The sequence below is a fragment of the Blennius ocellaris genome (assembly GCF_963422515.1).
Source record: "Blennius ocellaris genome assembly, chromosome: 3".
NCBI lineage: Eukaryota > Metazoa > Chordata > Actinopteri > Blenniiformes > Blenniidae > Blennius > Blennius ocellaris.
In genome coordinates this window covers 32,119,448-32,146,409 of record NC_137652.1, presented here as the reverse complement: position 1 = coordinate 32,146,409, position 26,962 = coordinate 32,119,448, and the positions used below count along the sequence as shown (strand labels likewise).

Sequence of the window (26,962 nt, the reverse complement as noted above, 5' to 3'; positions counted from 1 at the left end):
ATGGTCTCCAGGTGTATGGTGTCTGGTCTCCAGGTGTATGGTGGATGGTCTCTAGGTGTATGGTGTATGGTCTCCAGGTGTATGGTGTATGGTCTCCAGGTGTATGGTGTCTGGTCTCCAGGTGTATGGTGCATGGTCTCCAGGTGTATGGTGTATGGTCTCCAGGTGTATGGTGTATGGTCTCCAGGTGTATGGTGCATGGTCTCCAGGTGTATGGTGTATGGTCTCCAGGTGTATGGTGTATGGTCTCCAGATGTATGGTGTATGGTCTCCAGGTGTATGGTGTATGGTCTCCAGGTGTATGGTGTCTGGTCTCCAGGTGTATGGTGTATGGTCTCCAGGTGTGTGGTGTATGGTCTCCAGGTGTATGGTGGATGGTCTCTAGGTGTATGGTGTATGGTCTCCAGGTGTATGGTGTATGGTCTCCAGGTGTATGGTGTCTGGTCTCCAGGTGTATGGTGCATGGTCTCCAGGTGTATGGTGTATGGTCTCCAGGTGTATGGTGCATGGTCTCCAGGTGTATGGTGTATGGTCTCCAGGTGTATGGTGTATGGTCTCCAGATGTATGGTGTATGGTCTCCAGGTGTATGGTGTATGATCTCAAGGTGTATGGTGTCTGGTCTCCAGGTGTATGGTCTCCAGGTGTATGGTGTATGGTCTCCAGGTGTATGGTGTATGGTCTCCAGGTGTATGGTGTATGGTCTCCAGTTGTATGGTGTATGGTCTCCAGGTGTATGGTGTATGGTCTCCAGGTGTACTGTGTCTGGTCTCCAGGTGTATGGTCTCCAGGTGTATGGTGTATGGTCTCCAGGTGTATGGTGTATGGTCTCCAGGTGTATGGTGTATGGTCTCCAGGTGTATGGTGCATGGTCTCCAGGTGTGTGGTGTATGGTCTCCAGGTGTATGGTGTATGGTCTCCAGGTGTATGGTGTATGGTCTCCAGATGTATGGTGTATGGTCTCCAGGTGTCTGGTGAATGGTCTCCAGGTGTATGGTGTATGGTCTCCAGGTGTATGGTGCATGGTCTCCAGGTGTATGGTCTCCAGGTGTATGGTGTATGGTCTCCAGGTGTATGGTGCATGGTCTCCAGGTGTATGGTCTCCAGGTGTATGCTGTATGGTCTCCAGGTGTATGGTGTATGGTCTCCAGGTGTATGGTGCATGGTCTCCAGGTGTATGGTCTCCAGGTGTATGGTCTCCAGGTGTATGGTGAATGGTCTCCAGGTGTATGGTCTCCAGGTGTATGGTCTCCAGGTGTCTGGTGAATGGTCTCCAGGTGTATGGTGTATGGTCTCCAGGTGTATGGTGCATGGTCTCCAGGTGTATGGTCTACAGGTGTATGGTGTATGGTCTCCAGGTGTATGGTGCATGGTCTCCAGGTGTATGGTCTCCAGGTGTATGCTGTATGGTCTCCAGGTGTATGGTGTATGGTCTCCAGGTGTATGGTGCATGGTCTCCAGGTGTATGGTCTCCAGGTGTCTGGTCTCCAGGTGTATGTTGTATGGTCTCCAGGTGTATGGTGTATGGTCTCCAGGTGTCTGGTGAATGGTCTCCAGGTGTATGGTGCATGGTCTCCAGGTGTGTGGTGTATGGTCTCCAGGTGTATGGTGTATGGTCTCCAGGTGTATGGTGTATGGTCTCCAGATGTATGGTGTATGGTCTCCAGGTGTATGGTGTATGGTCTCCAGGTGTCTGGTGAATGGTCTCCAGGTGTATGGTGTATGGTCTCCAGGTGTATGGTGCATGGTCTCCAGGTGTATGGTCTCCAGGTGTATGGTGTATGGTCTCCAGGTGTATGGTGCATGGTCTCCAGGTGTATGGTCTCCAGGTGTATGGTGTATGGTCTCCAGGTGTATGGTGTATGGTCTCCAGGTGTATGGTGCATGGTCTCCAGGTGTATGGTCTCCAGGTGTATGGTCTCCAGGTGTATGGTGTATGGTCTCCAGGTGTATGGTGTATGGTCTCCAGGTGTCTGGTGAATGGTCTCCAGGTGTATGGTGCATGGTCTCCAGGTGTGTGGTGTATGGGCTCCAGGTGTATGGTGTATGGTCTCCAGGTGTATGGTGTATGGTCTCCAGGTGTATGGTGTATGGTCTCCAGGTGTATGGTGCATGGTCTCCAGGTGTATGGTGTATGGTCTCCAGGTGTATGGTGTATGGTCTCCAGGTGTATGGTGTATGGTCTCCAGATGTATGGTGTATGGTCTCCAGGTGTATGGTGTATGGTCTCCAGTTGTATGGTGTATGGTCTCCAGGTGTATGGTGTATGGTCTCCAGGTGTATGGTCTACAGGTGTATGGTGTCTGGTCTCCAGGTGTATGGTCTCCAGGTGTATGGTGGATGGTCTCCAGGTGTATGGTGTATGGTCTCCAGGTGTATGGTGGATGGTCTCTAGGTGTATGGTGTCTGGTCTCCAGGTGTATGGTGCATGGTCTCCAGGTGTATGGTGGATGGTCTCTAGGTGTATGGTGTATGATCTCAAGGTGTATGGTGTCTGGTCTCCAGGTGTATGGTCTCCAGGTGTATGGTGTATGGTCTCCAGGTGTATGGTGTATGGTCTCCAGGTGTATGGTGTCTGGTCTCCAGGTGTATGGTCTCCAGGTGTATGGTGTATGGTCTCCAGGTGTATGGTGTATGGTCTCCAGGTGTATGGTGTATGGTCTCCAGGTGTATGGTGCATGGTCTCCAGGTGTGTGGTGTATGGTCTCCAGGTGTATGGTGTATGGTCTCCAGGTGTATGGTGTATGGTCTCCAGATGTATGGTGTATGGTCTCCAGGTGTCTGGTGAATGGTCTCCAGGTGTATGGTGTATGGTCTCCAGGTGTATGGTGCATGGTCTCCAGGTGTATGGTCTCCAGGTGTATGGTGTATGGTCTCCAGGTGTATGGTGCATGGTCTCCAGGTGTATGGTCTCCAGGTGTATGCTGTATGGTCTCCAGGTGTATGGTGTATGGTCTCCAGGTGTATGGTGCATGGTCTCCAGGTGTATGGTCTCCAGGTGTATGGTCTCCAGGTGTATGGTGTATGGTCTCCAGGTGTCTGGTGAATGGTCTCCAGGTGTATGGTGCATGGTCTCCAGGTGTATGGTGTCTGGTCTCCAGGTGTATGGTGTATGGTCTCCAGGTGTATGGTCTCCAGGTGTATGGTGTATGGTCTCCAGGTGTATGGTGTATGGTCTCCAGTTGTATGGTGTATGGTCTCCAGGTGTATGGTGTATGGTCTCCAGGTGTATGGTGTCTGGTCTCCAGGTGTATGGTGTATGGTCTCCAGGTGTCTGGTGAATGGTCTCCAGGTGTATGGTGTATGGTCTCCAGGTGTATGGTGTATGGTCTCAAGATGTATGGTGTATGGTCTCCAGGTGTATGGTGTATGGTCTCCAGGTGTCTGGTGAATGGTCTCCAGGTGTATGGTGTATGGTCTCCAGGTGTATGGTGCATGGTCTCCAGGTGTATGGTCTCCAGGTGTATGGTGTATGGTCTCCAGGTGTATGGTGCATGGTCTCCAGGTGTATGGTCTCCAGGTGTATGCTGTATGGTCTCCAGGTGTATGGTGTATGGTCTCCAGGTGTATGGTGCATGGTCTCCAGGTGTATGGTCTCCAGGTGTCTGGTCTCCAGGTGTATGTTGTATGGTCTCCAGGTGTATGGTGTATGGTCTCCAGGTATCTGGTGAATGGTCTCCAGGTGTATGGTGTATGGTCTCCAGGTGTATGGTGTATGGTCTCCAGATGTATGGTGTATGGTCTCCAGGTGTATGGTGTATGGTCTCCAGGTGTCTGGTGAATGGTCTCCAGGTGTATGGTGTATGGTCTCCAGGTGTATGGTGCATGGTCTCCAGGTGTATGGTCTCCAGGTGTATGGTGTATGGTCTCCAGGTGTATGGTGCATGGTCTCCAGGTGTATGGTCTCCAGGTGTATGGTGTATGGTCTCCAGGTGTATGGTGTATGGTCTCCAGGTGTATGGTGCATGGTCTCCAGGTGTATGGTCTCCAGGTGTATGGTCTCCAGGTGTATGGTGTATGGTCTCCAGGTGTATGGTGTATGGTCTCCAGGTGTCTGGTGAATGGTCTCCAGGTGTATGGTGCATGGTCTCCAGGTGTGTGGTGTATGGGCTCCAGGTGTATGGTGTATGGTCTCCAGGTGTATGGTGTATGGTCTCCAGGTGTATGGTGTATGGTCTCCAGGTGTATGGTGTCTGGTCTCCAGGTGTATGGTGCATGGTCTCCAGGTGTATGGTGTATGGTCTCCAGGTGTATGGTGTATGGTCTCCAGGTGTATGGTGTATGGTGTATGGTCTCCAGATGTATGGTGTATGGTCTCCAGGTGTATGGTGTATGGTCTCCAGTTGTATGGTGTATGGTCTCCAGGTGTATGGTGTATGGTCTCCAGGTGTATGGTGTATGGTCTACAGGTGTATGGTGTCTGGTCTCCAGGTGTATGGTCTCCAGGTGTATGGTGTCTGGTCTCCAGGTGTATGGTGTATGGTCTCCAGATGTATGGTGTATGGTCTCCAGGTGTATGGTGTATGGTCTCCAGGTGTCTGGTGAATGGTCTCCAGGTGTATGGTGTATGGTCTCCAGGTGTATGGTGCATGGTCTCCAGGTGTATGGTCTCCAGGTGTATGGTGTATGGTCTCCAGGTGTATGGTGCATGGTCTCCAGGTGTATGGTGTATGGTCTCCAGGTGTATGGTGCATGGTCTCCAGGTGTATGGTCTCCAGGTGTATGGTCTCCAGGTGTATGGCGTATGGTCTCCAGGTGTATGGTGTATGGTCTCCAGGTGTCTGGTGAATGGTCTCCAGGTGTATGGTGCATGGTCTCCAGGTGTGTGGTGTATGGGCTCCAGGTGTATGGTGTATGGTCTCCAGGTGTATGGTGTATGGTCTCCAGGTGTATGGTGTCTGGTCTCCAGGTGTATGGTGCATGGTCTCCAGGTGTATGGTGTATGGTCTCCAGGTGTATGGTGTATGGTCTCCAGGTGTATGGTGCATGGTCTCCAGGTGTATGGTGTATGGTCTCCAGGTGTGTGGTGTATGGTCTCCAGGTGTATGGTGTATGGTCTCCAGGTGTATGGTGCATGGTCTCCAGGTGTGTGGTGTATGGTCTCCAGGTGTATGGTGTATGGTCTCCAGGTGTATGGTGTATGGTCTCCAGATGTATGGTGTATGGTCTCCAGGTGTATGGTGTATGGTCTCCAGGTGTCTGGTGAATGGTCTCCAGGTGTATGGTGTGTGGTCTCCAGGTGTATGGTGCATGGTCTCCAGGTGTATGGTCTCCAGGTGTATGGTGTATGGTCTCCAGGTGTATGGTGCATGGTCTCCAGGTGTATGGTCTCCAGGTGTATGCTGTATGGTCTCCAGGTGTATGGTGTATGGTCTCCAGGTGTATGGTGCATGGTCTCCAGGTGTATGGTCTCCAGGTGTATGGTCTCCAGGTGTATGGTGTATGGTCTCCAGGTGTCTGGTGAATGGTCTCCAGGTGTATGGTGCATGGTCTCCAGGTGTATGGTCTCCAGGTGTATGGTGTATGGTCTCCAGGTGTATGGTGCATGGTCTCCAGGTGTATGGTCTCCAGGTGTATGGTCTCCAGGTGTATGGTGTATGGTCTCCAGGTGTATGGTGTATGGTCTCCAGGTGTCTGGTGAATGGTCTCCAGGTGTATGGTGCATGGTCTCCAGGTGTGTGGTGTATGGGCTCCAGGTGTATGGTGTATGGTCTCCAGGTGTATGGTGTCTGGTCTCCAGGTGTATGGTGCATGGTCTCCAGGTGTATGGTGTATGGTCTCCAGGTGTATGGTGTATGGTCTCCAGGTGTATGGTGTATGGTCTCCAGATGTATGGTGTATGGTCTCCAGGTGTATGGTGTATGGTCTCCAGTTGTATGGTGTATGGTCTCCAGGTGTATGGTGTATGGTCTCCAGGTGTATGGTGTATGGTCTACAGGTGTATGGTGTCTGGTCTCCAGGTGTATGGTCTCCAGGTGTATGGTGTATGGTCTCCAGGTGTATGGTCTCCAGGTGTATGGTGTATGGTCTCCAGGTGTGTGGTGTATGGTCTCCAGGTGTATGGTGTATGGTCTCCAGGTGTATGGTGTCTGGTCTCCAGGTGTATGGTGTATGGTCTCCAGGTGTGTGGTGTATGGTCTCCAGGTGTATGGTGGATGGTCTCTAGGTGTATGGTGTATGGTCTCCAGGTGTATGGTGTATGGTCTCCAGGTGTATGGTGTCTGGTCTCCAGGTGTATGGTGCATGGTCTCCAGGTGTATGGTGTATGGTCTCCAGGTGTATGGTGTATGGTCTCCAGGTGTATGGTGCATGGTCTCCAGGTGTATGGTGTATGGTCTCCAGGTGTATGGTGTATGGTCTCCATGTGTATGGTGTATGGTCTCCAGATGTATGGTGTATGGTCTCCAGGTGTATGGTGTCTGGTCTCCAGGTGTATGGTGTATGGTCTCCAGGTGTGTGGTGTATGGTCTCCAGGTGTATGGTGCATGGTCTCCAGGTGTATGGTGCATTGGCTCCAGGTGTATGGTCTCCAGGTGTATGCTGTATGGTCTCCAGGTGTATGGTGTATGGTCTCCAGGTGTATGGTCTCCAGGTGTATGGTGTATGGTCTCCAGGTGTGTGGTGTATGGTCTCCAGGTGTATGGTGTATGGTCTCCAGGTGTATGGTGTCTGGTCTCCAGGTGTATGGTGTATGGTCTCCAGGTGTGTGGTGTATGGTCTCCAGGTGTATGGTGGATGGTCTCTAGGTGTATGGTGTATGGTCTCCAGGTGTATGGTGCATGGTCTCCAGGTGTATGGTGCATGGTCTCCAGGTGTATGGTGCATGGTCTCCAGGTGTATGGTGTATGGTCTCCAGGTGTATGGTGTATGGTCTCCAGGTGTATGGTGTATGGTCTCCAGGTGTATGGTGTATGGTCTCCAGGTGTGTGGTGTATGGTCTCCAGGTGTATGGTGGATGGTCTCTAGGTGTATGGTGTATGGTCTCCAGGTGTATGGTGTATGGTCTCCAGGTGTATGGTGCATGGTCTCCAGGTGTGTGGTGTATGGTCTCCAGGTGTATGGTGTATGGTCTCCAGGTGTATGGTGTATGGTCTCCAGATGTATGGTGTATGGTCTCCAGGTGTATGGTGTATGGTCTCCAGGTGTCTGGTGAATGGTCTCTAGGTGTATGGTGTATGGTCTCCAGGTGTATGGTGTATGGTCTCCAGGTGTATGGTGTATGGTCTCCAGGTGTATGGTGTGTGGTCTCCAGGTGTATGGTGCATGGTCTCCAGGTGTATGGTCTCCAGGTGTATGGTGTATGGTCTCCAGGTGTATGGTGCATGGTCTCCAGGTGTATGGTCTCCAGGTGTATGCTGTATGGTCTCCAGGTGTATGGTGTATGGTCTCCAGGTGTATGGTGCATGGTCTCCAGGTGTATGGTCTCCAGGTGTATGGTCTCCAGGTGTATGGTGTATGGTCTCCAGGTGTCTGGTGAATGGTCTCCAGGTGTATGGTGCATGGTCTCCAGGTGTATGGTGTCTGGTCTCCAGGTGTATGGTCTCCAGGTGTATGGTGTATGGTCTCCAGGTGTATGGTCTCCAGGTGTATGGTGTATGGTCTCCAGGTGTATGGTGTATGGTCTCCAGTTGTATGGTGTATGGTCTCCAGGTGTATGGTGTATGGTCTCCAGGTGTATGGTGTATGGTCTCCAGGTGTATGGTGTCTGGTCTCCAGGTGTATGGTGTATGGTCTCCAGGTGTCTGGTGAATGGTCTCCAGGTGTGTGGTGTATGGTCTCCAGGTGTATGGTGTATGGTCTCCAGGTGTATGGTGTATGGTCTCCAGATGTATGGTGTATGGTCTCCAGGTGTATGGTGTATGGTCTCCAGGTGTCTGGTGAATGGTCTCCAGGTGTATGGTGTATGGTCTCCAGGTGTATGGTGCATGGTCTCCAGGTGTATGGTGTATGGTCTCCAGGTGTATGGTGCATGGTCTCCAGGTGTTTGGTCTCCAGGTGTATGCTGTATGGTCTCCAGGTGTATGGTGTATGGTCTCCAGGTGTATGGTGCATGGTCTCCAGGTGTATGGTCTCCAGGTGTCTGGTCTCCAGGTGTATGGTGTATGGTCTCCAGGTGTATGGTGTATGGTCTCCAGGTGTCTGGTGAATGGTCTCCAGGTGTATGGTGCATGGTCTCCAGGTGTGTGGTGTATGGTCTCCAGGTGTATGGTGTATGGTCTCCAGGTGTATGGTGCATGGTCTCCAGGTGTATGGTCTCCAGGTGTATGGTGTATGGTCTCCAGGTGTATGGTGCATGGTCTCCAGGTGTATGGTCTCCAGGTGTATGGTGTATGGTCTCCAGGTGTATGGTGCATGGTCTCCAGGTGTATGGTCTCCAGGTGTATGGTCTCCAGGTGTATGGCGTATGGTCTCCAGGTGTATGGTGTATGGTCTCCAGGTGTCTGGTGAATGGTCTCCAGGTGTATGGTGCATGGTCTCCAGGTGTGTGGTGCATGGGCTCCAGGTGTATGGTGTATGGTCTCCAGGTGTATGGTGTATGGTCTCCAGGTGTATGGTGTCTGGTCTCCAGGTGTATGGTGCATGGTCTCCAGGTGTATGGTGTATGGTCTCCAGGTGTATGGTGTATGGTCTCCAGGTGTATGGTGCATGGTCTCCAGGTGTATGGTGTATGGTCTCCAGGTGTGTGGTGTATGGTCTCCAGGTGTATGGTGGATGGTCTCTAGGTGTATGGTGTATGGTCTCCAGGTGTATGGTGTATGGTCTCCAGGTGTATGGTGCATGGTCTCCAGGTGTGTGGTGTATGGTCTCCAGGTGTATGGTGTATGGTCTCCAGGTGTATGGTGTATGGTCTCCAGATGTATGGTGTATGGTCTCCAGGTGTCTGGTGAATGGTCTCCAGGTGTATGGTGTGTGGTCTCCAGGTGTATGGTGCATGGTCTCCAGGTGTATGGTCTCCAGGTGTATGGTGTATGGTCTCCAGGTGTATGGTGCATGGTCTCCAGGTGTATGGTCTCCAGGTGTATGCTGTATGGTCTCCAGGTGTATGGTGTATGGTCTCCAGGTGTATGGTGCATGGTCTCCAGGTGTATGGTCTCCAGGTGTATGGTCTCCAGGTGTATGGTGTATGGTCTCCAGGTGTCTGGTGAATGGTCTCCAGGTGTATGGTGCATGGTCTCCAGGTGTATGGTCTCCAGGTGTATGGTGTATGGTCTCCAGGTGTATGGTGTATGGTCTCCAGGTGTATGGTCTCCAGGTGTATGGTCTCCAGGTGTATGGTGTATGGTCTCCAGGTGTATGGTGTATGGTCTCCAGGTGTCTGGTGAATGGTCTCCAGGTGTATGGTGCATGGTCTCCAGGTGTGTGGTGTATGGGCTCCAGGTGTATGGTGTATGGTCTCCAGGTGTATGGTGTATGGTCTCCAGGTGTATGGTGTCTGGTCTCCAGGTGTATGGTGCATGGTCTCCAGGTGTATGGTGTATGGTCTCCAGGTGTATGGTGTATGGTCTCCAGGTGTATGGTGTATGGTGTATGGTCTCCAGATGTATGGTGTATGGTCTCCAGGTGTATGGTGTATGGTCTCCAGTTGTATGGTGTATGGTCTCCAGGTGTATGGTGTATGGTCTCCAGGTGTATGGTGTATGGTCTACAGGTGTATGGTGTCTGGTCTCCAGGTGTATGGTCTCCAGGTGTATGGTGTATGGTCTCCAGGTGTATGGTATCCAGGTGTATGGTGTATGGTCTCCAGGTGTGTGGTGTATGGTCTCCAGGTGTATGGTGTATGGTCTCCAGGTGTATGGTGTCTGGTCTCCAGGTGTATGGTGTATGGTCTCCAGGTGTGTGGTGTATGGTCTCCAGGTGTATGGTGGATGGTCTCTAGGTGTATGGTGTATGGTCTCCAGGTGTATGGTGTATGGTCTCCAGGTGTATGGTGTCTGGTCTCCAGGTGTATGGTGCATGGTCTCCAGGTGTATGGTGTATGGTCTCCAGGTGTATGGTGCATGGTCTCCAGGTGTATGGTGTATGGTCTCCAGGTGTATGGTGTATGGTCTCCATGTGTATGGTGTATGGTCTCCAGATGTATGGTGTATGGTCTCCAGGTGTATGGTGTCTGGTCTCCAGGTGTATGGTGTATGGTCTCCAGGTGTGTGGTGTATGGTCTCCAGGTGTATGGTGCATGGTCTCCAGGTGTATGGTGCATGGTCTCCAGGTGTATGGTCTCCAGGTGTATGCTGTATGGTCTCCAGGTGTATGGTGTATGGTCTCCAGGTGTATGGTCTCCAGGTGTATGGTGTATGGTCTCCAGGTGTGTGGTGTATGGTCTCCAGGTGTATGGTGTATGGTCTCCAGGTGTATGGTGTCTGGTCTCCAGGTGTATGGTGTATGGTCTCCAGGTGTGTGGTGTATGGTCTCCAGGTGTATGGTGGATGGTCTCTAGGTGTATGGTGTATGGTCTCCAGGTGTATGGTGCATGGTCTCCAGGTGTATGGTGCATGGTCTCCAGGTGTATGGTGCATGGTCTCCAGGTGTATGGTGTATGGTCTCCAGGTGTATGGTGTATGGTCTCCAGGTGTATGGTGTATGGTCTCCAGGTGTGTGGTGTATGGTCTCCAGGTGTATGGTGGATGGTCTCTAGGTGTATGGTGTATGGTCTCCAGGTGTATGGTGTATGGTCTCCAGGTGTATGGTGCATGGTCTCCAGGTGTGTGGTGTATGGTCTCCAGGTGTATGGTGTATGGTCTCCAGGTGTATGGTGTATGGTCTCCAGATGTATGGTGTATGGTCTCCAGGTGTATGGTGTATGGTCTCCAGGTGTCTGGTGAATGGTCTCTAGGTGTATGGTGTATGGTCTCCAGGTGTATGGTGTATGGTCTCCAGGTGTATGGTGTATGGTCTCCAGGTGTATGGTGTATGGTCTCCAGGTGTATGGTGTGTGGTCTCCAGGTGTATGGTGCATGGTCTCCAGGTGTATGGTCTCCAGGTGTATGGTGTATGGTCTCCAGGTGTATGGTGCATGGTCTCCAGGTGTATGGTCTCCAGGTGTATGCTGTATGGTCTCCAGGTGTATGGTGTATGGTCTCCAGGTGTATGGTGCATGGTCTCCAGGTGTATGGTCTCCAGGTGTATGGTCTCCAGGTGTATGGTGTATGGTCTCCAGGTGTCTGGTGAATGGTCTCCAGGTGTATGGTGCATGGTCTCCAGGTGTATGGTGTCTGGTCTCCAGGTGTATGGTCTCCAGGTGTATGGTGTATGGTCTCCAGGTGTATGGTCTCCAGGTGTATGGTGTATGGTCTCCAGGTGTATGGTGTATGGTCTCCAGTTGTATGGTGTATGGTCTCCAGGTGTATGGTGTATGGTCTCCAGGTGTATGGTGTATGGTCTCCAGGTGTATGGTGTCTGGTCTCCAGGTGTATGGTGTATGGTCTCCAGGTGTCTGGTGAATGGTCTCCAGGTGTGTGGTGTATGGTCTCCAGGTGTATGGTGTATGGTCTCCAGGTGTATGGTGTATGGTCTCCAGGTGTATGGTGTATGGTCTCCAGATGTATGGTGTATGGTCTCCAGGTGTATGGTGTATGGTCTCCAGGTGTCTGGTGAATGGTCTCCAGGTGTATGGTGTATGGTCTTCAGGTGTATGGTGCATGGTCTCCAGGTGTATGGTGTATGGTCTCCAGGTGTATGGTGCATGGTCTCCAGGTGTTTGGTCTCCAGGTGTATGCTGTATGGTCTCCAGGTGTATGGTGTATGGTCTCCAGGTGTATGGTGCATGGTCTCCAGGTGTATGGTCTCCAGGTGTCTGGTCTCCAGGTGTATGGTGTATGGTCTCCAGGTGTATGGTGTATGGTCTCCAGGTGTCTGGTGAATGGTCTCCAGGTGTATGGTGCATGGTCTCCAGGTGTGTGGTGTATGGTCTCCAGGTGTATGGTGTATGGTCTCCAGGTGTATGGTGTATGGTCTCCAGATGTATGGTGTATGGTCTCCAGGTGTATGGTGTATGGTCTCCAGGTGTCTGGTGAATGGTCTCCAGGTGTATGGTGTATGGTCTCCAGGTGTATGGTGCATGGTCTCCAGGTGTATGGTCTCCAGGTGTATGGTGTATGGTCTCCAGGTGAATGGTGTCTGGTCTCCAGGTGTATGGTGTATGGTCTCCAGGTGTATGGTCTCCAGGTGTATGGTGTATGGTCTCCAGGTGTATGGTGTATGGTCTCCAGTTGTATGGTGTATGGTCTCCAGGTGTATGGTGTATGGTCTCCAGGTGTATGGTGTCTGGTCTCCAGGTGTATGGTGTATGGTCTCCAGGTGTATGGTGTATGGTCTCCAGGTGTATGGTGTCTGGTCTCCAGGTGTATGGTGTATGGTCTCCAGGTGTCTGGTGAATGGTCTCCAGGTGTGTGGTGTATGGTCTCCAGGTGTATGGTGTATGGTCTCCAGGTGTATGGTGTATGGTCTCCAGGTGTATGGTGTATGGTCTCCAGATGTATGGTGTATGGTCTCCAGGTGTATGGTGTATGGTCTCCAGGTGTCTGGTGAATGGTCTCCAGGTGTATGGTGTATGGTCTTCAGGTGTATGGTGCATGGTCTCCAGGTGTATGGTGTATGGTCTCCAGGTGTATGGTGCATGGTCTCCAGGTGTTTGGTCTCCAGGTGTATGCTGTATGGTCTCCAGGTGTATGGTGTATGGTCTCCAGGTGTATGGTGCATGGTCTCCAGGTGTATGGTCTCCAGGTGTCTGGTCTCCAGGTGTATGGTGTATGGTCTCCAGGTGTATGGTGTATGGTCTCCAGGTGTCTGGTGAATGGTCTCCAGGTGTATGGTGCATGGTCTCCAGGTGTGTGGTGTATGGTCTCCAGGTGTATGGTGTATGGTCTCCAGGTGTATGGTGTATGGTCTCCAGATGTATGGTGTATGGTCTCCAGGTGTATGGTGTATGGTCTCCAGGTGTCTGGTGAATGGTCTCCAGGTGTATGGTGTATGGTCTCCAGGTGTATGGTGCATGGTCTCCAGGTGTATGGTCTCCAGGTGTATGGTGTATGGTCTCCAGGTGTATGGTGCATGGTCTCCAGGTGTATGGTCTCCAGGTGTATGGTGTATGGTCTCCAGGTGTATGGTGCATGGTCTCCAGGTGTATGGTCTCCAGGTGTATGGTCTCCAGGTGTATGGCGTATGGTCTCCAGGTGTATGGTGTATGGTCTCCAGGTGTCTGGTGAATGGTCTCCAGGTGTATGGTGCATGGTCTCCAGGTGTGTGGTGTATGGGCTCCAGGTGTATGGTGTATGGTCTCCAGGTGTATGGTGTATGGTCTCCAGGTGTATGGTGTCTGGTCTCCAGGTGTATGGTGCATGGTCTCCAGGTGTATGGTCTCCAGGTGTATGGTGTATGGTCTCCAGGTGTATGGTGCATGGTCTCCAGGTGTATGGTGTATGGTCTCCAGATGTATGGTGTATGGTCTCCAGGTGTATGGTGTATGGTCTCCAGTTGTATGGTGTATGGTCTCCAGGTGTATGGTGTATGGTCTCCAGGTGTATGGTGTATGGTCTACAGGTGTATGGTGTCTGGTCTCCAGGTGTATGGTCTCCAGGTGTATGGTGTATGGTCTCCAGGTGTATGGTCTCCAGGTGTATGGTGTATGGTCTCCAGGTGTGTGGTGTATGGTCTCCAGGTGTATGGTCTCCAGGTGTATGGTGTCTGGTCTCCAGGTGTATGGTGTATGGTCTCCAGGTGTGTGGTGTATGGTCTCCAGGTGTATGGTGGATGGTCTCTAGGTGTATGGTGTATGGTCTCCAGGTGTATGGTGTATGGTCTCCAGGTGTATGGTGTCTGGTCTCCAGGTGTATGGTGCATGGTCTCCAGGTGTATGGTGTATGGTCTCCAGGTGTATGGTGCATGGTCTCCAGGTGTATGGTGTATGGTCTCCAGGTGTATGGTGTATGGTCTCCATGTGTATGGTGTATGGTCTCCAGGTGTATGGTGTCTGGTCTCCAGGTGTATGGTGTATGGTCTCCAGGTGTGTGGTGTATGGTCTCCAGGTGTATGGTGGATGGTCTCTAGGTGTATGGTGTATGGTCTCCAGGTGTATGGTGTATGGTCTCCAGGTGTATGGTGTCTGGTCTCCAGGTGTATGGTGCATGGTCTCCAGGTGTATGGTGTATGGTCTCCAGGTGTATGGTGCATGGTCTCCAGGTGTATGGTGTATGGTCTCAAGGTGTATGGTGTATGGTCTCCAGGTGTATGGTGTATGGTCTCCAGATGTTTGGTGTATGGTCTCCAGGTGTATGGTGTATGGTCTCCAGGTGTATGGTGTCTGGTCTCCAGGTGTATGGTCTCCAGGTGTATGGTGTATGGTCTCCAGGTGTATGGTGTATGGTCTCCAGGTGTATGGTGTATGGTCTCCAGTTGTATGGTGTATGGTCTCCAGGTGTATCGTGCATGGTCTCCAGGTGTGTGGTGAATGGTCTCCAGGTGTATGGTGTATGGTCTCCAGGTGTATGGTGTATGGTCTCCAGATGTATGGTGTATGGTCTCCAGGTGTATGGTGTATGGTCTCCAGGTGTCTGGTGAATGGTCTCTAGGTGTATGGTGTATGGTCTCCAGGTGTATGGTGCATGGTCTCCAGGTGTATGGTCTCCAGGTGTATGGTGTATGGTCTCCAGGTGTATGGTGCATGGTCTCCAGGTGTATGGTCTCCAGGTGTATGCTGTATGGTCTCCAGGTGTATGGTGTATGGTCTCCAGGTGTATGGTGCATGGTCTCCAGGTGTATGGTCTCCAGGTGTATGGTCTCCAGGTGTATGGTGTATGGTCTCCAGGTGTCTGGTGAATGGTCTCCAGGTGTATGGTGCATGGTCTCCAGGTGTATGGTGTCTGGTCTCCAGGTGTATGGTCTCCAGGTGTATGGTGTATGGTCTCCAGGTGTATGGTCTCCAGGTGTATGGTGTATGGTCTCCAGGTGTATGGTGTATGGTCTCCAGTTGTATGGTGTATGGTCTCCAGGTGTATGGTGTATGGTCTCCAGGTGTATGGTGTCTGGTCTCCAGGTGTATGGTGTATGGTCTCCAGGTGTCTGGTGAATGGTCTCCAGGTGTATGGTGCATGGTCTCCAGGTGTGTGGTGTATGGTCTCCAGGTGTATGGTGTATGGTCTCCAGGTGTATGGTGTATGGTCTCCAGGTGTATGGTGTATGGTCTCCAGGTGTATGGTGCATGGTCTCCAGGTGTATGGTCTCCAGGTGTATGGTGTATGGTCTCCAGGTGTATGGTGCATGGTCTCCAGGTGTATGGTCTCCAGGTGTATGCTGTATGGTCTCCAGGTGTATGGTGTATGGTATCCAGGTGTATGGTGCATGGTCTCCAGGTGTATGGTCTCCAGGTGTCTGGTCTCCAGGTGTATGGTGTATGGTCTCCAGGTGTATGGTGTATGGTCTCCAGGTGTATGGTGTATGGTCTCCAGGTGTATGGTGTCTGGTCTCCAGGTGTATGGTCTCCAGGTGTATGGTGTATGGTCTCCAGGTGTATGGTGTATGGTCTCCAGTTGTATGGTGTATGGTCTCCAGGTGTATCGTGCATGGTCTCCAGGTGTGTGGTGAATGGTCTCCAGGTGTATGGTGTATGGTCTCCAGGTGTATGGTGTATGGTCTCCAGATGTATGGTGTATGGTCTCCAGGTGTATGGTGTATGGTCTCCAGGTGTCTGGTGAATGGTCTCTAGGTGTATGGTGTATGGTCTCCAGGTGTATGGTGCATGGTCTCCAGGTGTATGGTCTCCAGGTGTATGGTGTATGGTCTCCAGGTGTATGGTGCATGGTCTCCAGGTGTATGGTCTCCAGGTGTATGCTGTATGGTCTCCAGGTGTATGGTGTATGGTCTCCAGGTGTATGGTGCATGGTCTCCAGGTGTATGGTCTCCAGGTGTATGGTCTCCAGGTGTATGGTGTATGGTCTCCAGGTGTCTGGTGAATGGTCTCCAGGTGTATGGTGCATGGTCTCCAGGTGTATGGTGTCTGGTCTCCAGGTGTATGGTCTCCAGGTGTATGGTGTATGGTCTCCAGGTGTATGGTCTCCAGGTGTATGGTGTATGGTCTCCAGGTGTATGGTGTATGGTCTCCAGTTGTATGGTGTATGGTCTCCAGGTGTATGGTGTATGGTCTCCAGGTGTATGGTGTATGGTCTCCAGGTGTCTGGTGAATGGTCTCCAGGTGTATGGTGCATGGTCTCCAGGTGTGTGGTGTATGGTCTCCAGGTGTATGGTGTATGGTCTCCAGGTGTATGGTGTATGGTCTCCAGGTGTATGGTGTATGGTCTCCAGGTGTATGGTGCATGGTCTCCAGGTGTATGGTCTCCAGGTGTATGGTGTATGGTCTCCAGGTGTATGGTGCATGGTCTCCAGGTGTATGGTCTCCAGGTGTATGCTGTATGGTCTCCAGGTGTATGGTGTATGGTATCCAGGTGTATGGTGCATGGTCTCCAGGTGTATGGTCTCCAGGTGTCTGGTCTCCAGGTGTATGGTGTATGGTCTCCAGGTGTATGGTGTATGGTCTCCAGGTGTCTGGTGAATGGTCTCCAGGTGTATGGTGCATGGTCTCCAGGTGTGTGGTGTATGGTCTCCAGATGTATGGTGTATGGTCTCCAGGTGTATGGTGTATGGTCTCCAGGTGTCTGGTGAATGGTCTCCAGGTGTATGGTGTATGGTCTCCAGGTGTATGGTGCATGGTCTCCAGGTGTATGGTCTCCAGGTGTATGGTGTATGGTCTCCAGGTGTATGGTGCATGGTCTCCAGGTGTATGGTCTCCAGGTGTATGGTGTATGGTCTCCAGGTGTATGGTGCATGGTCTCCAGGTGTATGGTCTCCAGGTGTATGCTGTATGGTCTCCAGGTGTATGGTGTATGGTCTCCAGGTGTATGGTGCATGGTCTCCAGGTGTATGGTCTCCAGGTGTATGGTCTCCAGGTGTATGGTGTATGGTCTCCAGGTGTCTGGTGAATGGTCTCCAGGTGTATGGTGCATGGTCTCCAGGTGTATGGTGTCTGGTCTCCAGGTGTATGGTGTATGGTCTCCAGGTGTATGGTCTCCAGGTGTATGGTGTATGGTCTCCAGTTGTATGGTGTATGGTCTCCAGGTGTATGGTGTATGGTCTCCAGGTGTATGGTGTCTGGTCTCCAGGTGTATGGTGTATGGTCTCCAGGTGTCTGGTGAATGGTCTCCAGGTGTATGGTGTATGGTCTCCAGGTGTATGGTGTATGGTCTCCAGATGTATGGTGTATGGTCTCCAGGTGTATGGTGTATGGTCTCCAGGTGTCTGGTGAATGGTCTCCAGGTGTATGGTGTATGGTCTCCAGGTGTATGGTGCATGGTCTCCAGGTGTATGGTCTCCAGGTGTATGGTGTATGGTCTCCAGGTGTATGGTGCATGGTCTCCAGGTGTATGGTCTCCAGGTGTATGCTGTATGGTCTCCAGGTGTATGGTGTATGGTCTCCAGGTGTATGGTGCATGGTCTCCAGGTGTATGGTCTCCAGGTGTCTGGTCTCCAGGTGTATGTTGTATGGTCTCCAGGTGTATGGTGTATGGTCTCCAGGTGTCTGGTGAATGGTCTCCAGGTGTATGGTGCATGGTCTCCAGGTGTGTGGTGTATGGTCTCCAGGTGTATGGTGTATGGTCTCCAGGTGTATGGTGTATGGTCTCCAGATGTATGGTGTATGGTCTCCAGGTGTATGGTGTATGGTCTCCAGGTGTCTGGTGAATGGTCTCCAGGTGTATGGTGTATGGTCTCCAGGTGTATGGTGCATGGTCTCCAGGTGTATGGTCTCCAGGTGTATGGTGTATGGTCTCCAGGTGTCTGGTGAATGGTCTCCAGGTGTATGGTCTCCAGGTGTATGGTCTCCAGGTGTATGGTCTCCAGGTGTATGGTCTCCAGGTGTATGGTGTATGGTCTCCAGGTGTATGGTGCATGGTCTCCAGGTGTATGGTCTCCAGGTGTATGGTCTCCAGGTGTATGGCGTATGGTCTCCAGGTGTATGGTGTATGGTCTCCAGGTGTCTGGTGAATGGTCTCCAGGTGTATGGTGCATGGTCTCCAGGTGTGTGGTGTATGGGCTCCAGGTGTATGGTGTATGGTCTCCAGGTGTATGGTGTATGGTCTCCAGGTGTATGGTGTCTGGTCTCCAGGTGTATGGTGCATGGTCTCCAGGTGTATGGTGTATGGTCTCCAGGTGTATGGTGTATGGTCTCCAGGTGTATGGTGCATGGTCTCCAGGTGTATGGTGTATGGTCTCCAGATGTATGGTGTATGGTCTCCAGGTGTATGGTGTATGGTCTCCAGTTGTATGGTGTATGGTCTCCAGGTGTATGGTGTATGGTCTCCAGGTGTATGGTGTATGGTCTACAGGTGTATGGTGTCTGGTCTCCAGGTGTATGGTCTCCAGGTGTATGGTGTATGGTCTCCAGGTGTATGGTCTCCAGGTGTATGGTGTATGGTCTCCAGGTGTGTGGTGTATGGTCTCCAGGTGTATGGTCTCCAGGTGTATGGTGTCTGGTCTCCAGGTGTATGGTGTATGGTCTCCAGGTGTGTGGTGTATGGTCTCCAGGTGTATGGTGGATGGTCTCTAGGTGTATGGTGTATGGTCTCCAGGTGTATGGTGTATGGTCTCCAGGTGTATGGTGTCTGGTCTCCAGGTGTATGGTGCATGGTCTCCAGGTGTATGGTGTATGGTCTCCAGGTGTATGGTGCGTGGTCTCCAGGTGTATGGTGTATGGTCTCCAGGTGTATGGTGTATGGTCTCCATGTGTATGGTGTATGGTCTCCAGGTGTATGGTGTCTGGTCTCCAGGTGTATGGTGTATGGTCTCCAGGTGTGTGGTGTATGGTCTCCAGGTGTATGGTGGATGGTCTCTAGGTGTATGGTGTATGGTCTCCAGGTGTATGGTGTATGGTCTCCAGGTGTATGGTGTCTGGTCTCCAGGTGTATGGTGCATGGTCTCCAGGTGTATGGTGTATGGTCTCCAGGTGTATGGTGCATGGTCTCCAGGTGTATGGTGTATGGTCTCCAGGTGTATGGTGTATGGTCTCCATGTGTATGGTGTATGGTCTCCAGGTGTATGGTGTCTGGTCTCCAGGTGTATGGTGTATGGTCTCCAGGTGTGTGGTGTATGGTCTCCAGGTGTATGGTGGATGGTCTCTAGGTGTATGGTGTATGGTCTCCAGGTGTATGGTGTATGGTCTCCAGGTGTATGGTGTCTGGTCTCCAGGTGTATGGTGCATGGTCTCCAGGTGTATGGTGTATGGTCTCCAGGTGTATGGTGCATGGTCTCCAGGTGTATGGTGTATGGTCTCAAGGTGTATGGTGTATGGTCTCCAGGTGTATGGTGTATGGTCTCCAGATGTTTGGTGTATGGTCTCCAGGTGTATGGTGTATGGTCTCCAGGTGTATGGTGTCTGGTCTCCAGGTGTATGGTCTCCAGGTGTATGGTGTATGGTCTCCAGGTGTATGGTGTATGGTCTCCAGTTGTATGGTGTATGGTCTCCAGGTGTATGGTGTATGGTCTCCAGGTGCATGGTGCATGGTCTCCAGGTGTGTGGTGAATGGTCTCCAGGTGTATGGTGTATGGTCTCCAGGTGTATGGTGTATGGTCTCCAGATGTATGGTGTATGGTCTCCAGGTGTATGGTGTATGGTCTCCAGGTGTCTGGTTAATGGTCTCCAGGTGTATGGTGTATGGTCTCCAGGTGTATGGTGCATGGTCTCAAGGTGTATGGTCTCCAGGTGTATGGTGTATGGTCTCCAGGTGTATGGTGCATGGTCTCCAGGTGTATGGTCTCCAGGTGTATGCTGTATGGTCTCCAGGTGTATGGTGTATGGTCTCCAGGTGTATGGTGCATGGTCTCCAGGTGTATGGTCTCCAGGTGTATGGTCTCCAGGTGTATGTTGTATGGTCTCCAGGTGTCTGGTGAATGGTCTCCAGGTGTATGGTGCATGGTCTCCAGGTGTATGGTGTCTGGTCTCCAGGTGTATGGTCTCCAGGTGTATGGTGTATGGTCTCCAGGTGTATGGTCTCCAGGTGTATGGTGTATGGTCTCCAGTTGTATGGTGTATGGTCTCCAGGTGTATGGTGTATGGTCTCCAGGTGTATGGTGTCTGGTCTCCAGGTGTATGGTGTATGGTCTCCAGGTGTCTGGTGAATGGTCTCCAGGTGTATGGTGCATGGTCTCCAGGTGTGTGGTGTATGGTCTCCAGGTGTATGGTGTATGGTCTCCAGGTGTATGGTGTATGGTCTCCAGGTGTATGGTGCATGGTCTCCAGGTGTATGGTCTCCAGGTGTATGCTGTATGGTCTCCAGGTGTATGGTGTATGGTATCCAGGTGTATGGTGCATGGTCTCCAGGTGTATGGTCTCCAGGTGTCTGGTCTCCAGGTGTATGGTGTATGGTCTCCAGGTGTATGGTGTATGGTCTCCAGGTGTCTGGTGAATGGTCTCCAGGTGTATGGTGCATGGTCTCCAGGTGTGTGGTGTATGGTCTCCAGATGTATGGTGTATGGTCTCCAGGTGTATGGTGTATGGTCTCCAGGTGTCTGGTGAATGGTCTCCAGGTGTATGGTGTATGGTCTCCAGGTGTATGGTGCATGGTCTCCAGGTGTATGGTCTCCAGGTGTATGGTGTATGGTCTCCAGGTGTATGGTGCATGGTCTCCAGGTGTATGGTCTCCAGGTGTATGCTGTATGGTCTCCAGGTGTATGGTGTATGGTCTCCAGGTGTATGGTCTCCAGGTGTCTGGTCTCCAGGTGTATGGTGTATGGTCTCCAGGTGTATGGTGTATGGTCTCCAGGTGTCTGGTGAATGGTCTCCAGGTGTATGGTGCATGGTCTCCAGGTGTGTGGTGTATGGTCTCCAGATGTATGGTGTATGGTCTCCAGGTGTATGGTGTATGGTCTCCAGGTGTCTGGTGAATGGTCTCCAGGTGTATGGTGTATGGTCTCCAGGTGTATGGTGCATGGTCTCCAGGTGTATGGTCTCCAGGTGTATGGTGTATGGTCTCCAGGTGTATGGTGCATGGTCTCCAGGTGTATGGTCTCCAGGTGTATGCTGTATGGTCTCCAGGTGTATGGTGTATGGTCTCCAGGTGTATGGTGCATGGTCTCCAGGTGTATGGTCTCCAGGTGTATGGTCTCCAGGTGTATGGTGTATGGTCTCCAGGTGTCTGGTGAATGGTCTCCAGGTGTATGGTGCATGGTCTCCAGGTGTATGGTGTCTGGTCTCCAGGTGTATGGTGTATGGTCTCCAGGTGTATGGTCTCCAGGTGTATGGTGTATGGTCTCCAGTTGTATGGTGTATGGTCTCCAGGTGTATGGTGTATGGTCTCCAGGTGTATGGTGTCTGGTCTCCAGGTGTATGGTGTATGGTCTCCAGGTGTCTGGTGAATGGTCTCCAGGTGTATGGTGTATGGTCTCCAGGTGTATGGTGTATGGTCTCCAGATGTATGGTGTATGGTCTCCAGGTGTATGGTGTATGGTCTCCAGGTGTCTGGTGAATGGTCTCCAGGTGTATGGTGTATGGTCTCCAGGTGTATGGTGCATGGTCTCCAGGTGTATGGTCTCCAGGTGTATGGTGTATGGTCTCCAGGTGTATGGTGCATGGTCTCCAGGTGTATGGTCTCCAGGTGTATGCTGTATGGTCTCCAGGTGTATGGTGTATGGTCTCCAGGTGTATGGTGCATGGTCTCCAGGTGTATGGTCTCCAGGTGTCTGGTCTCCAGGTGTATGTTGTATGGTCTCCAGGTGTATGGTGTATGGTCTCCAGGTGTCTGGTGAATGGTCTCCAGGTGTATGGTGCATGGTCTCCAGGTGTGTGGTGTATGGTCTCCAGGTGTATGGTGTATGGTCTCCAGGTGTATGGTGTATGGTCTCCAGATGTATGGTGTATGGTCTCCAGGTGTATGGTGTATGGTACCAAGGTGTCTGGTGAATGGTCTCCAGGTGTATGGTGTATGGTCTCCAGGTGTATGGTGCATGGTCTCCAGGTGTATGGTCTCCAGGTGTATGGTGTATGGTCTCCAGGTGTATGGTGCATGGTCTCCAGGTGTATGGTCTCCAGGTGTATGGTCTCCAGGTGTATGGTCTCCAGGTGTATGGTGTATGGTCTCCAGGTGTCTGGTGAATGGTCTCCAGGTGTATGGTGCATGGTCTCCAGGTGTGTGGTGTATGGGCTCCAGGTGTATGGTGTATGGTCTCCAGGTGTATGGTGTATGGTCTCCAGGTGTATGGTGTATGGTCTCCAGGTGTATGGTGTCTGGTCTCCAGGTGTATGGTGCATGGTCTCCAGGTGTATGGTGTATGGTCTCCAGGTGTATGGTGTATGGTCTCCAGGTGTATGGTGTATGGTCTCCAGATGTATGGTGTATGGTCTCCAGGTGTATGGTGTATGGTCTCCAGTTGTATGGTGTATGGTCTCCAGGTGTATGGTGTATGGTCTCCAGGTGTATGGTGTATGGTCTACAGGTGTATGGTGTCTGGTCTCCAGGTGTATGGTCTCCAGGTGTATGGTGTATGGTCTCCAGGTGTATGGTCTCCAGGTGTATGGTGTATGGTCTCCAGGTGTATGGTGTATGGTCTCCAGGTGTATGGTGTCTGGTCTCCAGGTGTATGGTGTCTGGTCTCCAGGTGTATGGTGTATGGTCTCCAGGTGTGTGGTGTATGGTCTCCAGGTGTATGGTGGATGGTCTCTAGGTGTATGGTGTATGGTCTCCAGGTGTATGGTGTATGGTCTCCAGGTGTATGGTGTCTGGTCTCCAGGTGTATGGTGTATGGTCTCCAGGTGTATGGTGTATGGTCTCCAGGTGTATGGTGCATGGTCTCCAGGTGTATGGTGTATGGTCTCCAGGTGTATGGTGTATGGTCTCCAGGTGTATGGTGTATGGTCTCCATGTGTATGGTGTATGGTCTCCAGATGTATGGTGTATGGTCTCCAGGTGTATGGTGTCTGGTCTCCAGGTGTATGGTGTATGGTCTCCAGGTGTGTGGTGTATGGTCTCCAGGTGTATGGTGCATGGTCTCCAGGTGTATGGTGCATGGTCTCCAGGTGTATGGTCTCCAGGTGTATGCTGTATGGTCTCCAGGTGTATGGTGTCTGGTCTCCAGGTGTATGGTGCATGGTCTCCAGGTGTATGGTGGATGGTCTCTAGGTGTATGGTGTATGGTCTCCAGGTGTATGGTGTATGGTCTCCAGGTGTATGGTGTCTGGTCTCCAGGTGTATGGTGCATGGTCTCCAGGTGTATGGTGTATGGTCTCCAGGTGTATGGTGTATGGTCTCCAGGTGTATGGTGCATGGTCTCCAGGTGTATGGTGTATGGTCTCCAGGTGTATGGTGTATGGTCTCCATGTGTATGGTGTATGGTCTCCAGATGTATGGTGTATGGTCTCCAGGTGTATGGTGTATGGTCTCCAGGTGTATGGTGTCTGGTCTCCAGGTGTATGGTGGATGGTCTCTAGGTGTATGGTGCATGGTCTCCAGGTGTATGGTGCATGGTCTCCAGGTGTATGGTGCATGGTCTCCAGGTGTATGGTGTATGGTCTCCAGGTGTATGGTGTATGGTCTCCAGGTGTATGGTGTATGGTCTCCAGGTGTATGGTGTCTGGTCTCCAGGTGTATGGTGTATGGTCTCCAGGTGTGTGGTGTATGGTCTCCAGGTGTATGGTGGATGGTCTCTAGGTGTATGGTGTATGGTCTCCAGGTGTATGGTGTATGGTCTCCAGGTGTATGGTGTATGGTCTCCAGGTGTATGGTGTCTGGTCTCCAGGTGTATGGTCTCCAGGTGTATGGTGTATGGTCTCCAGGTGTATGGTGTATGGTCTCCAGTTGTATGGTGTATGGTCTCCAGGTGTATGGTGTATGGTCTCCAGGTGTATGGTGCATGGTCTCCAGGTGTGTGGTGTATGGTCTCCAGGTGTATGGTGTATGGTCTCCAGGTGTATGGTGTATGGTCTCCAGATGTATGGTGTATGGTCTCCAGGTGTATGGTGTATGGTCTCCAGGTGTCTGGTGAATGGTCTCCAGGTGTATGGTGTGTGGTCTCCAGGTGTATGGTGCATGGTCTCCAGGTGTATGGTCTCCAGGTGTATGGTGTATGGTCTCCAGGTGTATGGTGTATGGTCTCCAGGTGTATGGTCTCCAGGTGTATGCTGTATGGTCTCCAGGTGTATGGTGTATGGTCTCCAGGTGTATGGTGTGTGGTCTCCAGGTGTATGGTGCATGGTCTCCAGGTGTATGGTCTCCAGGTGTATGCTGTATGGTCTCCAGGTGTATGGTGTATGGTCTCCAGGTGTATGGTGAATGGTCTCCAGGTGTATGGTGCATGGTCTCCAGGTGTATGGTGTCTGGTCTCCAGGTGTATGGTCTCCAGGTGTATGGTGTATGGTCTCCAGGTGTATGGTCTCCAGGTGTATGGTCTCCAGGTGTATGGTGTATGGTCTCCAGGTGTCTGGTGAATGGTCTCCAGGTGTATGGTGCATGGTCTCCAGGTGTATGGTGTCTGGTCTCCAGGTGTATGGTCTCCAGGTGTATGGTGTATGGTCTCCAGGTGTATGGTCTCCAGGTGTATGGTGTATGGTCTCCAGGTGTATGGTGTATGGTCTCCAGGTGTATGGTGTATGGTCTCCAGGTGTATGGTGTCTGGTCTCCAGGTGTATGGTGTATGGTCTCCAGGTGTCTGGTGAATGGTCTCCAGGTGTGTGGTGTATGGTCTCCAGGTGTATGGTGTATGGTCTCCAGGTGTATGGTGTATGGTCTCCAGATGTATGGTGTATGGTCTCCAGGTGTATGGTGTATGGTCTCCAGGTGTCTGGTGAATGGTCTCCAGGTGTATGGTGTATGGTCTCCAGGTGTATGGTGCATGGTCTCCAGGTGTATGGTGTATGGTCTCCAGGTGTATGGTGCATGGTCTCCAGGTGTATGGTGTCTGGTCTCCAGGTGTATGGTGTATGGTCTCCAGGTGTGTGGTGTATGGTGAAGATGTCTTATAATTGCAAATAGAAATCAGGCGAGACCATTATTTTCATTAATTTGCTCCAAGTTAAACAGTACTTTACTGCAAATTCCTACAGTAATTTTCTTTCATATTTCTTGTAGTAACAAAGGAGTACGTTCAGTATTGCAATGAGGTGAAATTAGGCATAAACCTATGAAGGATTCTTTTTTTCATTGCAATTTGAAAACAGGCAAGACCATTATTTTTGACCAACAGATTGAAGTTTAACAGTACTTTTCTCCAATTTCTACATAATTTTCTTTCAAATTACTTGTAGTAACAAGGAACATTTCTATTATGGTAATGAAGTGAAATTGGGTGTAAACCTATGAAAGATTCTGTTTTATTGACATTTGAAAACAGGCAATAAACCATTATTTTCGTTAATTTGCTCCAAGTTAAACAGTACTTTAGTCCAAATTTCTACAGTAATTGTCTTTCATATTTCTTGTAGTAACAAAGGAGTGTGCCTCGGACTGCACTGAGGTGAAATTAAGCATAAACCTATGAAGGATTATTTTTTATTGCAATTTGAAAACAGGCGAGAGACCATCATTCGGTCTGTCTGTCTGTGTCAATATGTCGTTGCTTTCAAGGGCCTTTATTTTGAAGGGTTTCCTTTCAGCGTTGCGGCCGTACACTGTCTTGTGTTTTACCGTAAAGGCGCTAATAAAAGTGCAGTTAAAATCAAGTCCGTGCTCACTTGAAGGCAGTAAGCGAGGCGGCGGACAAAAGCTACTCACGTCCTCCGGTTTTCCCAGAGCGGCGGCGGCGCACGAGCTCAGCTTCCTGACGAAGTCCTCCGAGAAGGAGGCGGCCGGCAGGTTGGAATGAAGGTCGATGAAAGGCATTGCTGGACGCTGAAGACCCGCTGGCTGCACGGTGGACAGAGAGAGAAGGAAAGACACAGAGAGAGAGAGAGCGATAGAGAGACCGGGTTGGACGGAGAGAGAGAGAGAGAGAGAGAGAGGGGTGTGGGGGTCGTGATGATCGAATTTGAACGAATCGTTCAAAACCCGCGAGTCACTTTACTGAACAGTGACTCGCGAGTTATCACATTTATTAACTCGTTCACTGAGTCATTCTTGATACAGCCTCCAGCTGCAGATAGGAAAATATAAATGTCACTGTTCTGCAGCTCGTCTAACTCCAGTACTCACTTTAGTCGCCCTGTGAGAAAAGCAGCTGTAATGCTAAAAGAGCTGCTAAAAGCAGCTTGTAGCTGAGCCGCTAACACAAGCTGCTAAGCGCAGCAGCTTCCGGCTCCTTAGATTCACATGAGGCTTTCAGCAGCTCGAGTCAGCTTGTAGGTGTAGTTCAGCACGAATGACCGACTCACATCGCTTCAGTCGTTCAGCTCACATGCCCGAGTCACCTCGAGACTCGAAAGAGTCGTTCACTGAATCGGTCAGTAGCACTTCACTGTGTCGTTCACCTCATGAGCGGTGAGCCCTCCGCCCCTCCCTCACCTGAAAATCTGTAGCTCCGCTCCACTCAGAAAGTTTGAGTGACGGCGGAGAAGAAAAAAAGACACATGTTGTTTGTTTCACAAAGTGTGTAGAGATTAATACATGAATAAAGACACAATAAACAATGTTCAAATACAACTGTAGCAGGTATTGTGTTACATTTAATATTGTCCCCTATCCACCTTATTCCGCCCCGCCCACTTTTACTTCTGTCCCTCACTTCCTGTTTGAAACGCACTTCCGGTTACAGCGAAATCGCATTCATTTCTACGGAGAATTACTGGGAAGACTTGCGTCTAAAATATCACATAAGGTAGGTTATTTTGCTTCAAATGTGCTATGATCATGTACACCAACGAGTAAACGATGCATTGCTTGTGTTGATAGTTTGAAAAGGACTTTGAGGTGTTTATATAGCCCGTTTGCCGGTCAGATCGCATCCCTTCTGTGTGCTCAGTACGGAGCTCCTCTTCACTGAGGAGAGCAAACAACAACAATC

At 51.0% G+C, this 26,962-nt stretch overlaps 1 protein-coding gene across 1 annotated transcript in view; it reads right to left on the bottom strand.

Moving 5' to 3' along the window:
* ddt (D-dopachrome tautomerase) overlaps positions 1–25,926 on the bottom strand; it is a 69,682-nt gene extending 43,756 nt beyond the window's left edge. Inside the window, exon 1 of the mRNA XM_080520566.1 lies at positions 25,738–25,926. Within this exon, the coding sequence (XP_080376692.1) occupies positions 25,738–25,845 (108 nt within the window). The 5' untranslated portion in view covers positions 25,846–25,926. The remainder of the gene's footprint in view (positions 1–25,737) is intronic.
* Positions 25,927–26,962: the final 1,036 nt, after the last annotated feature.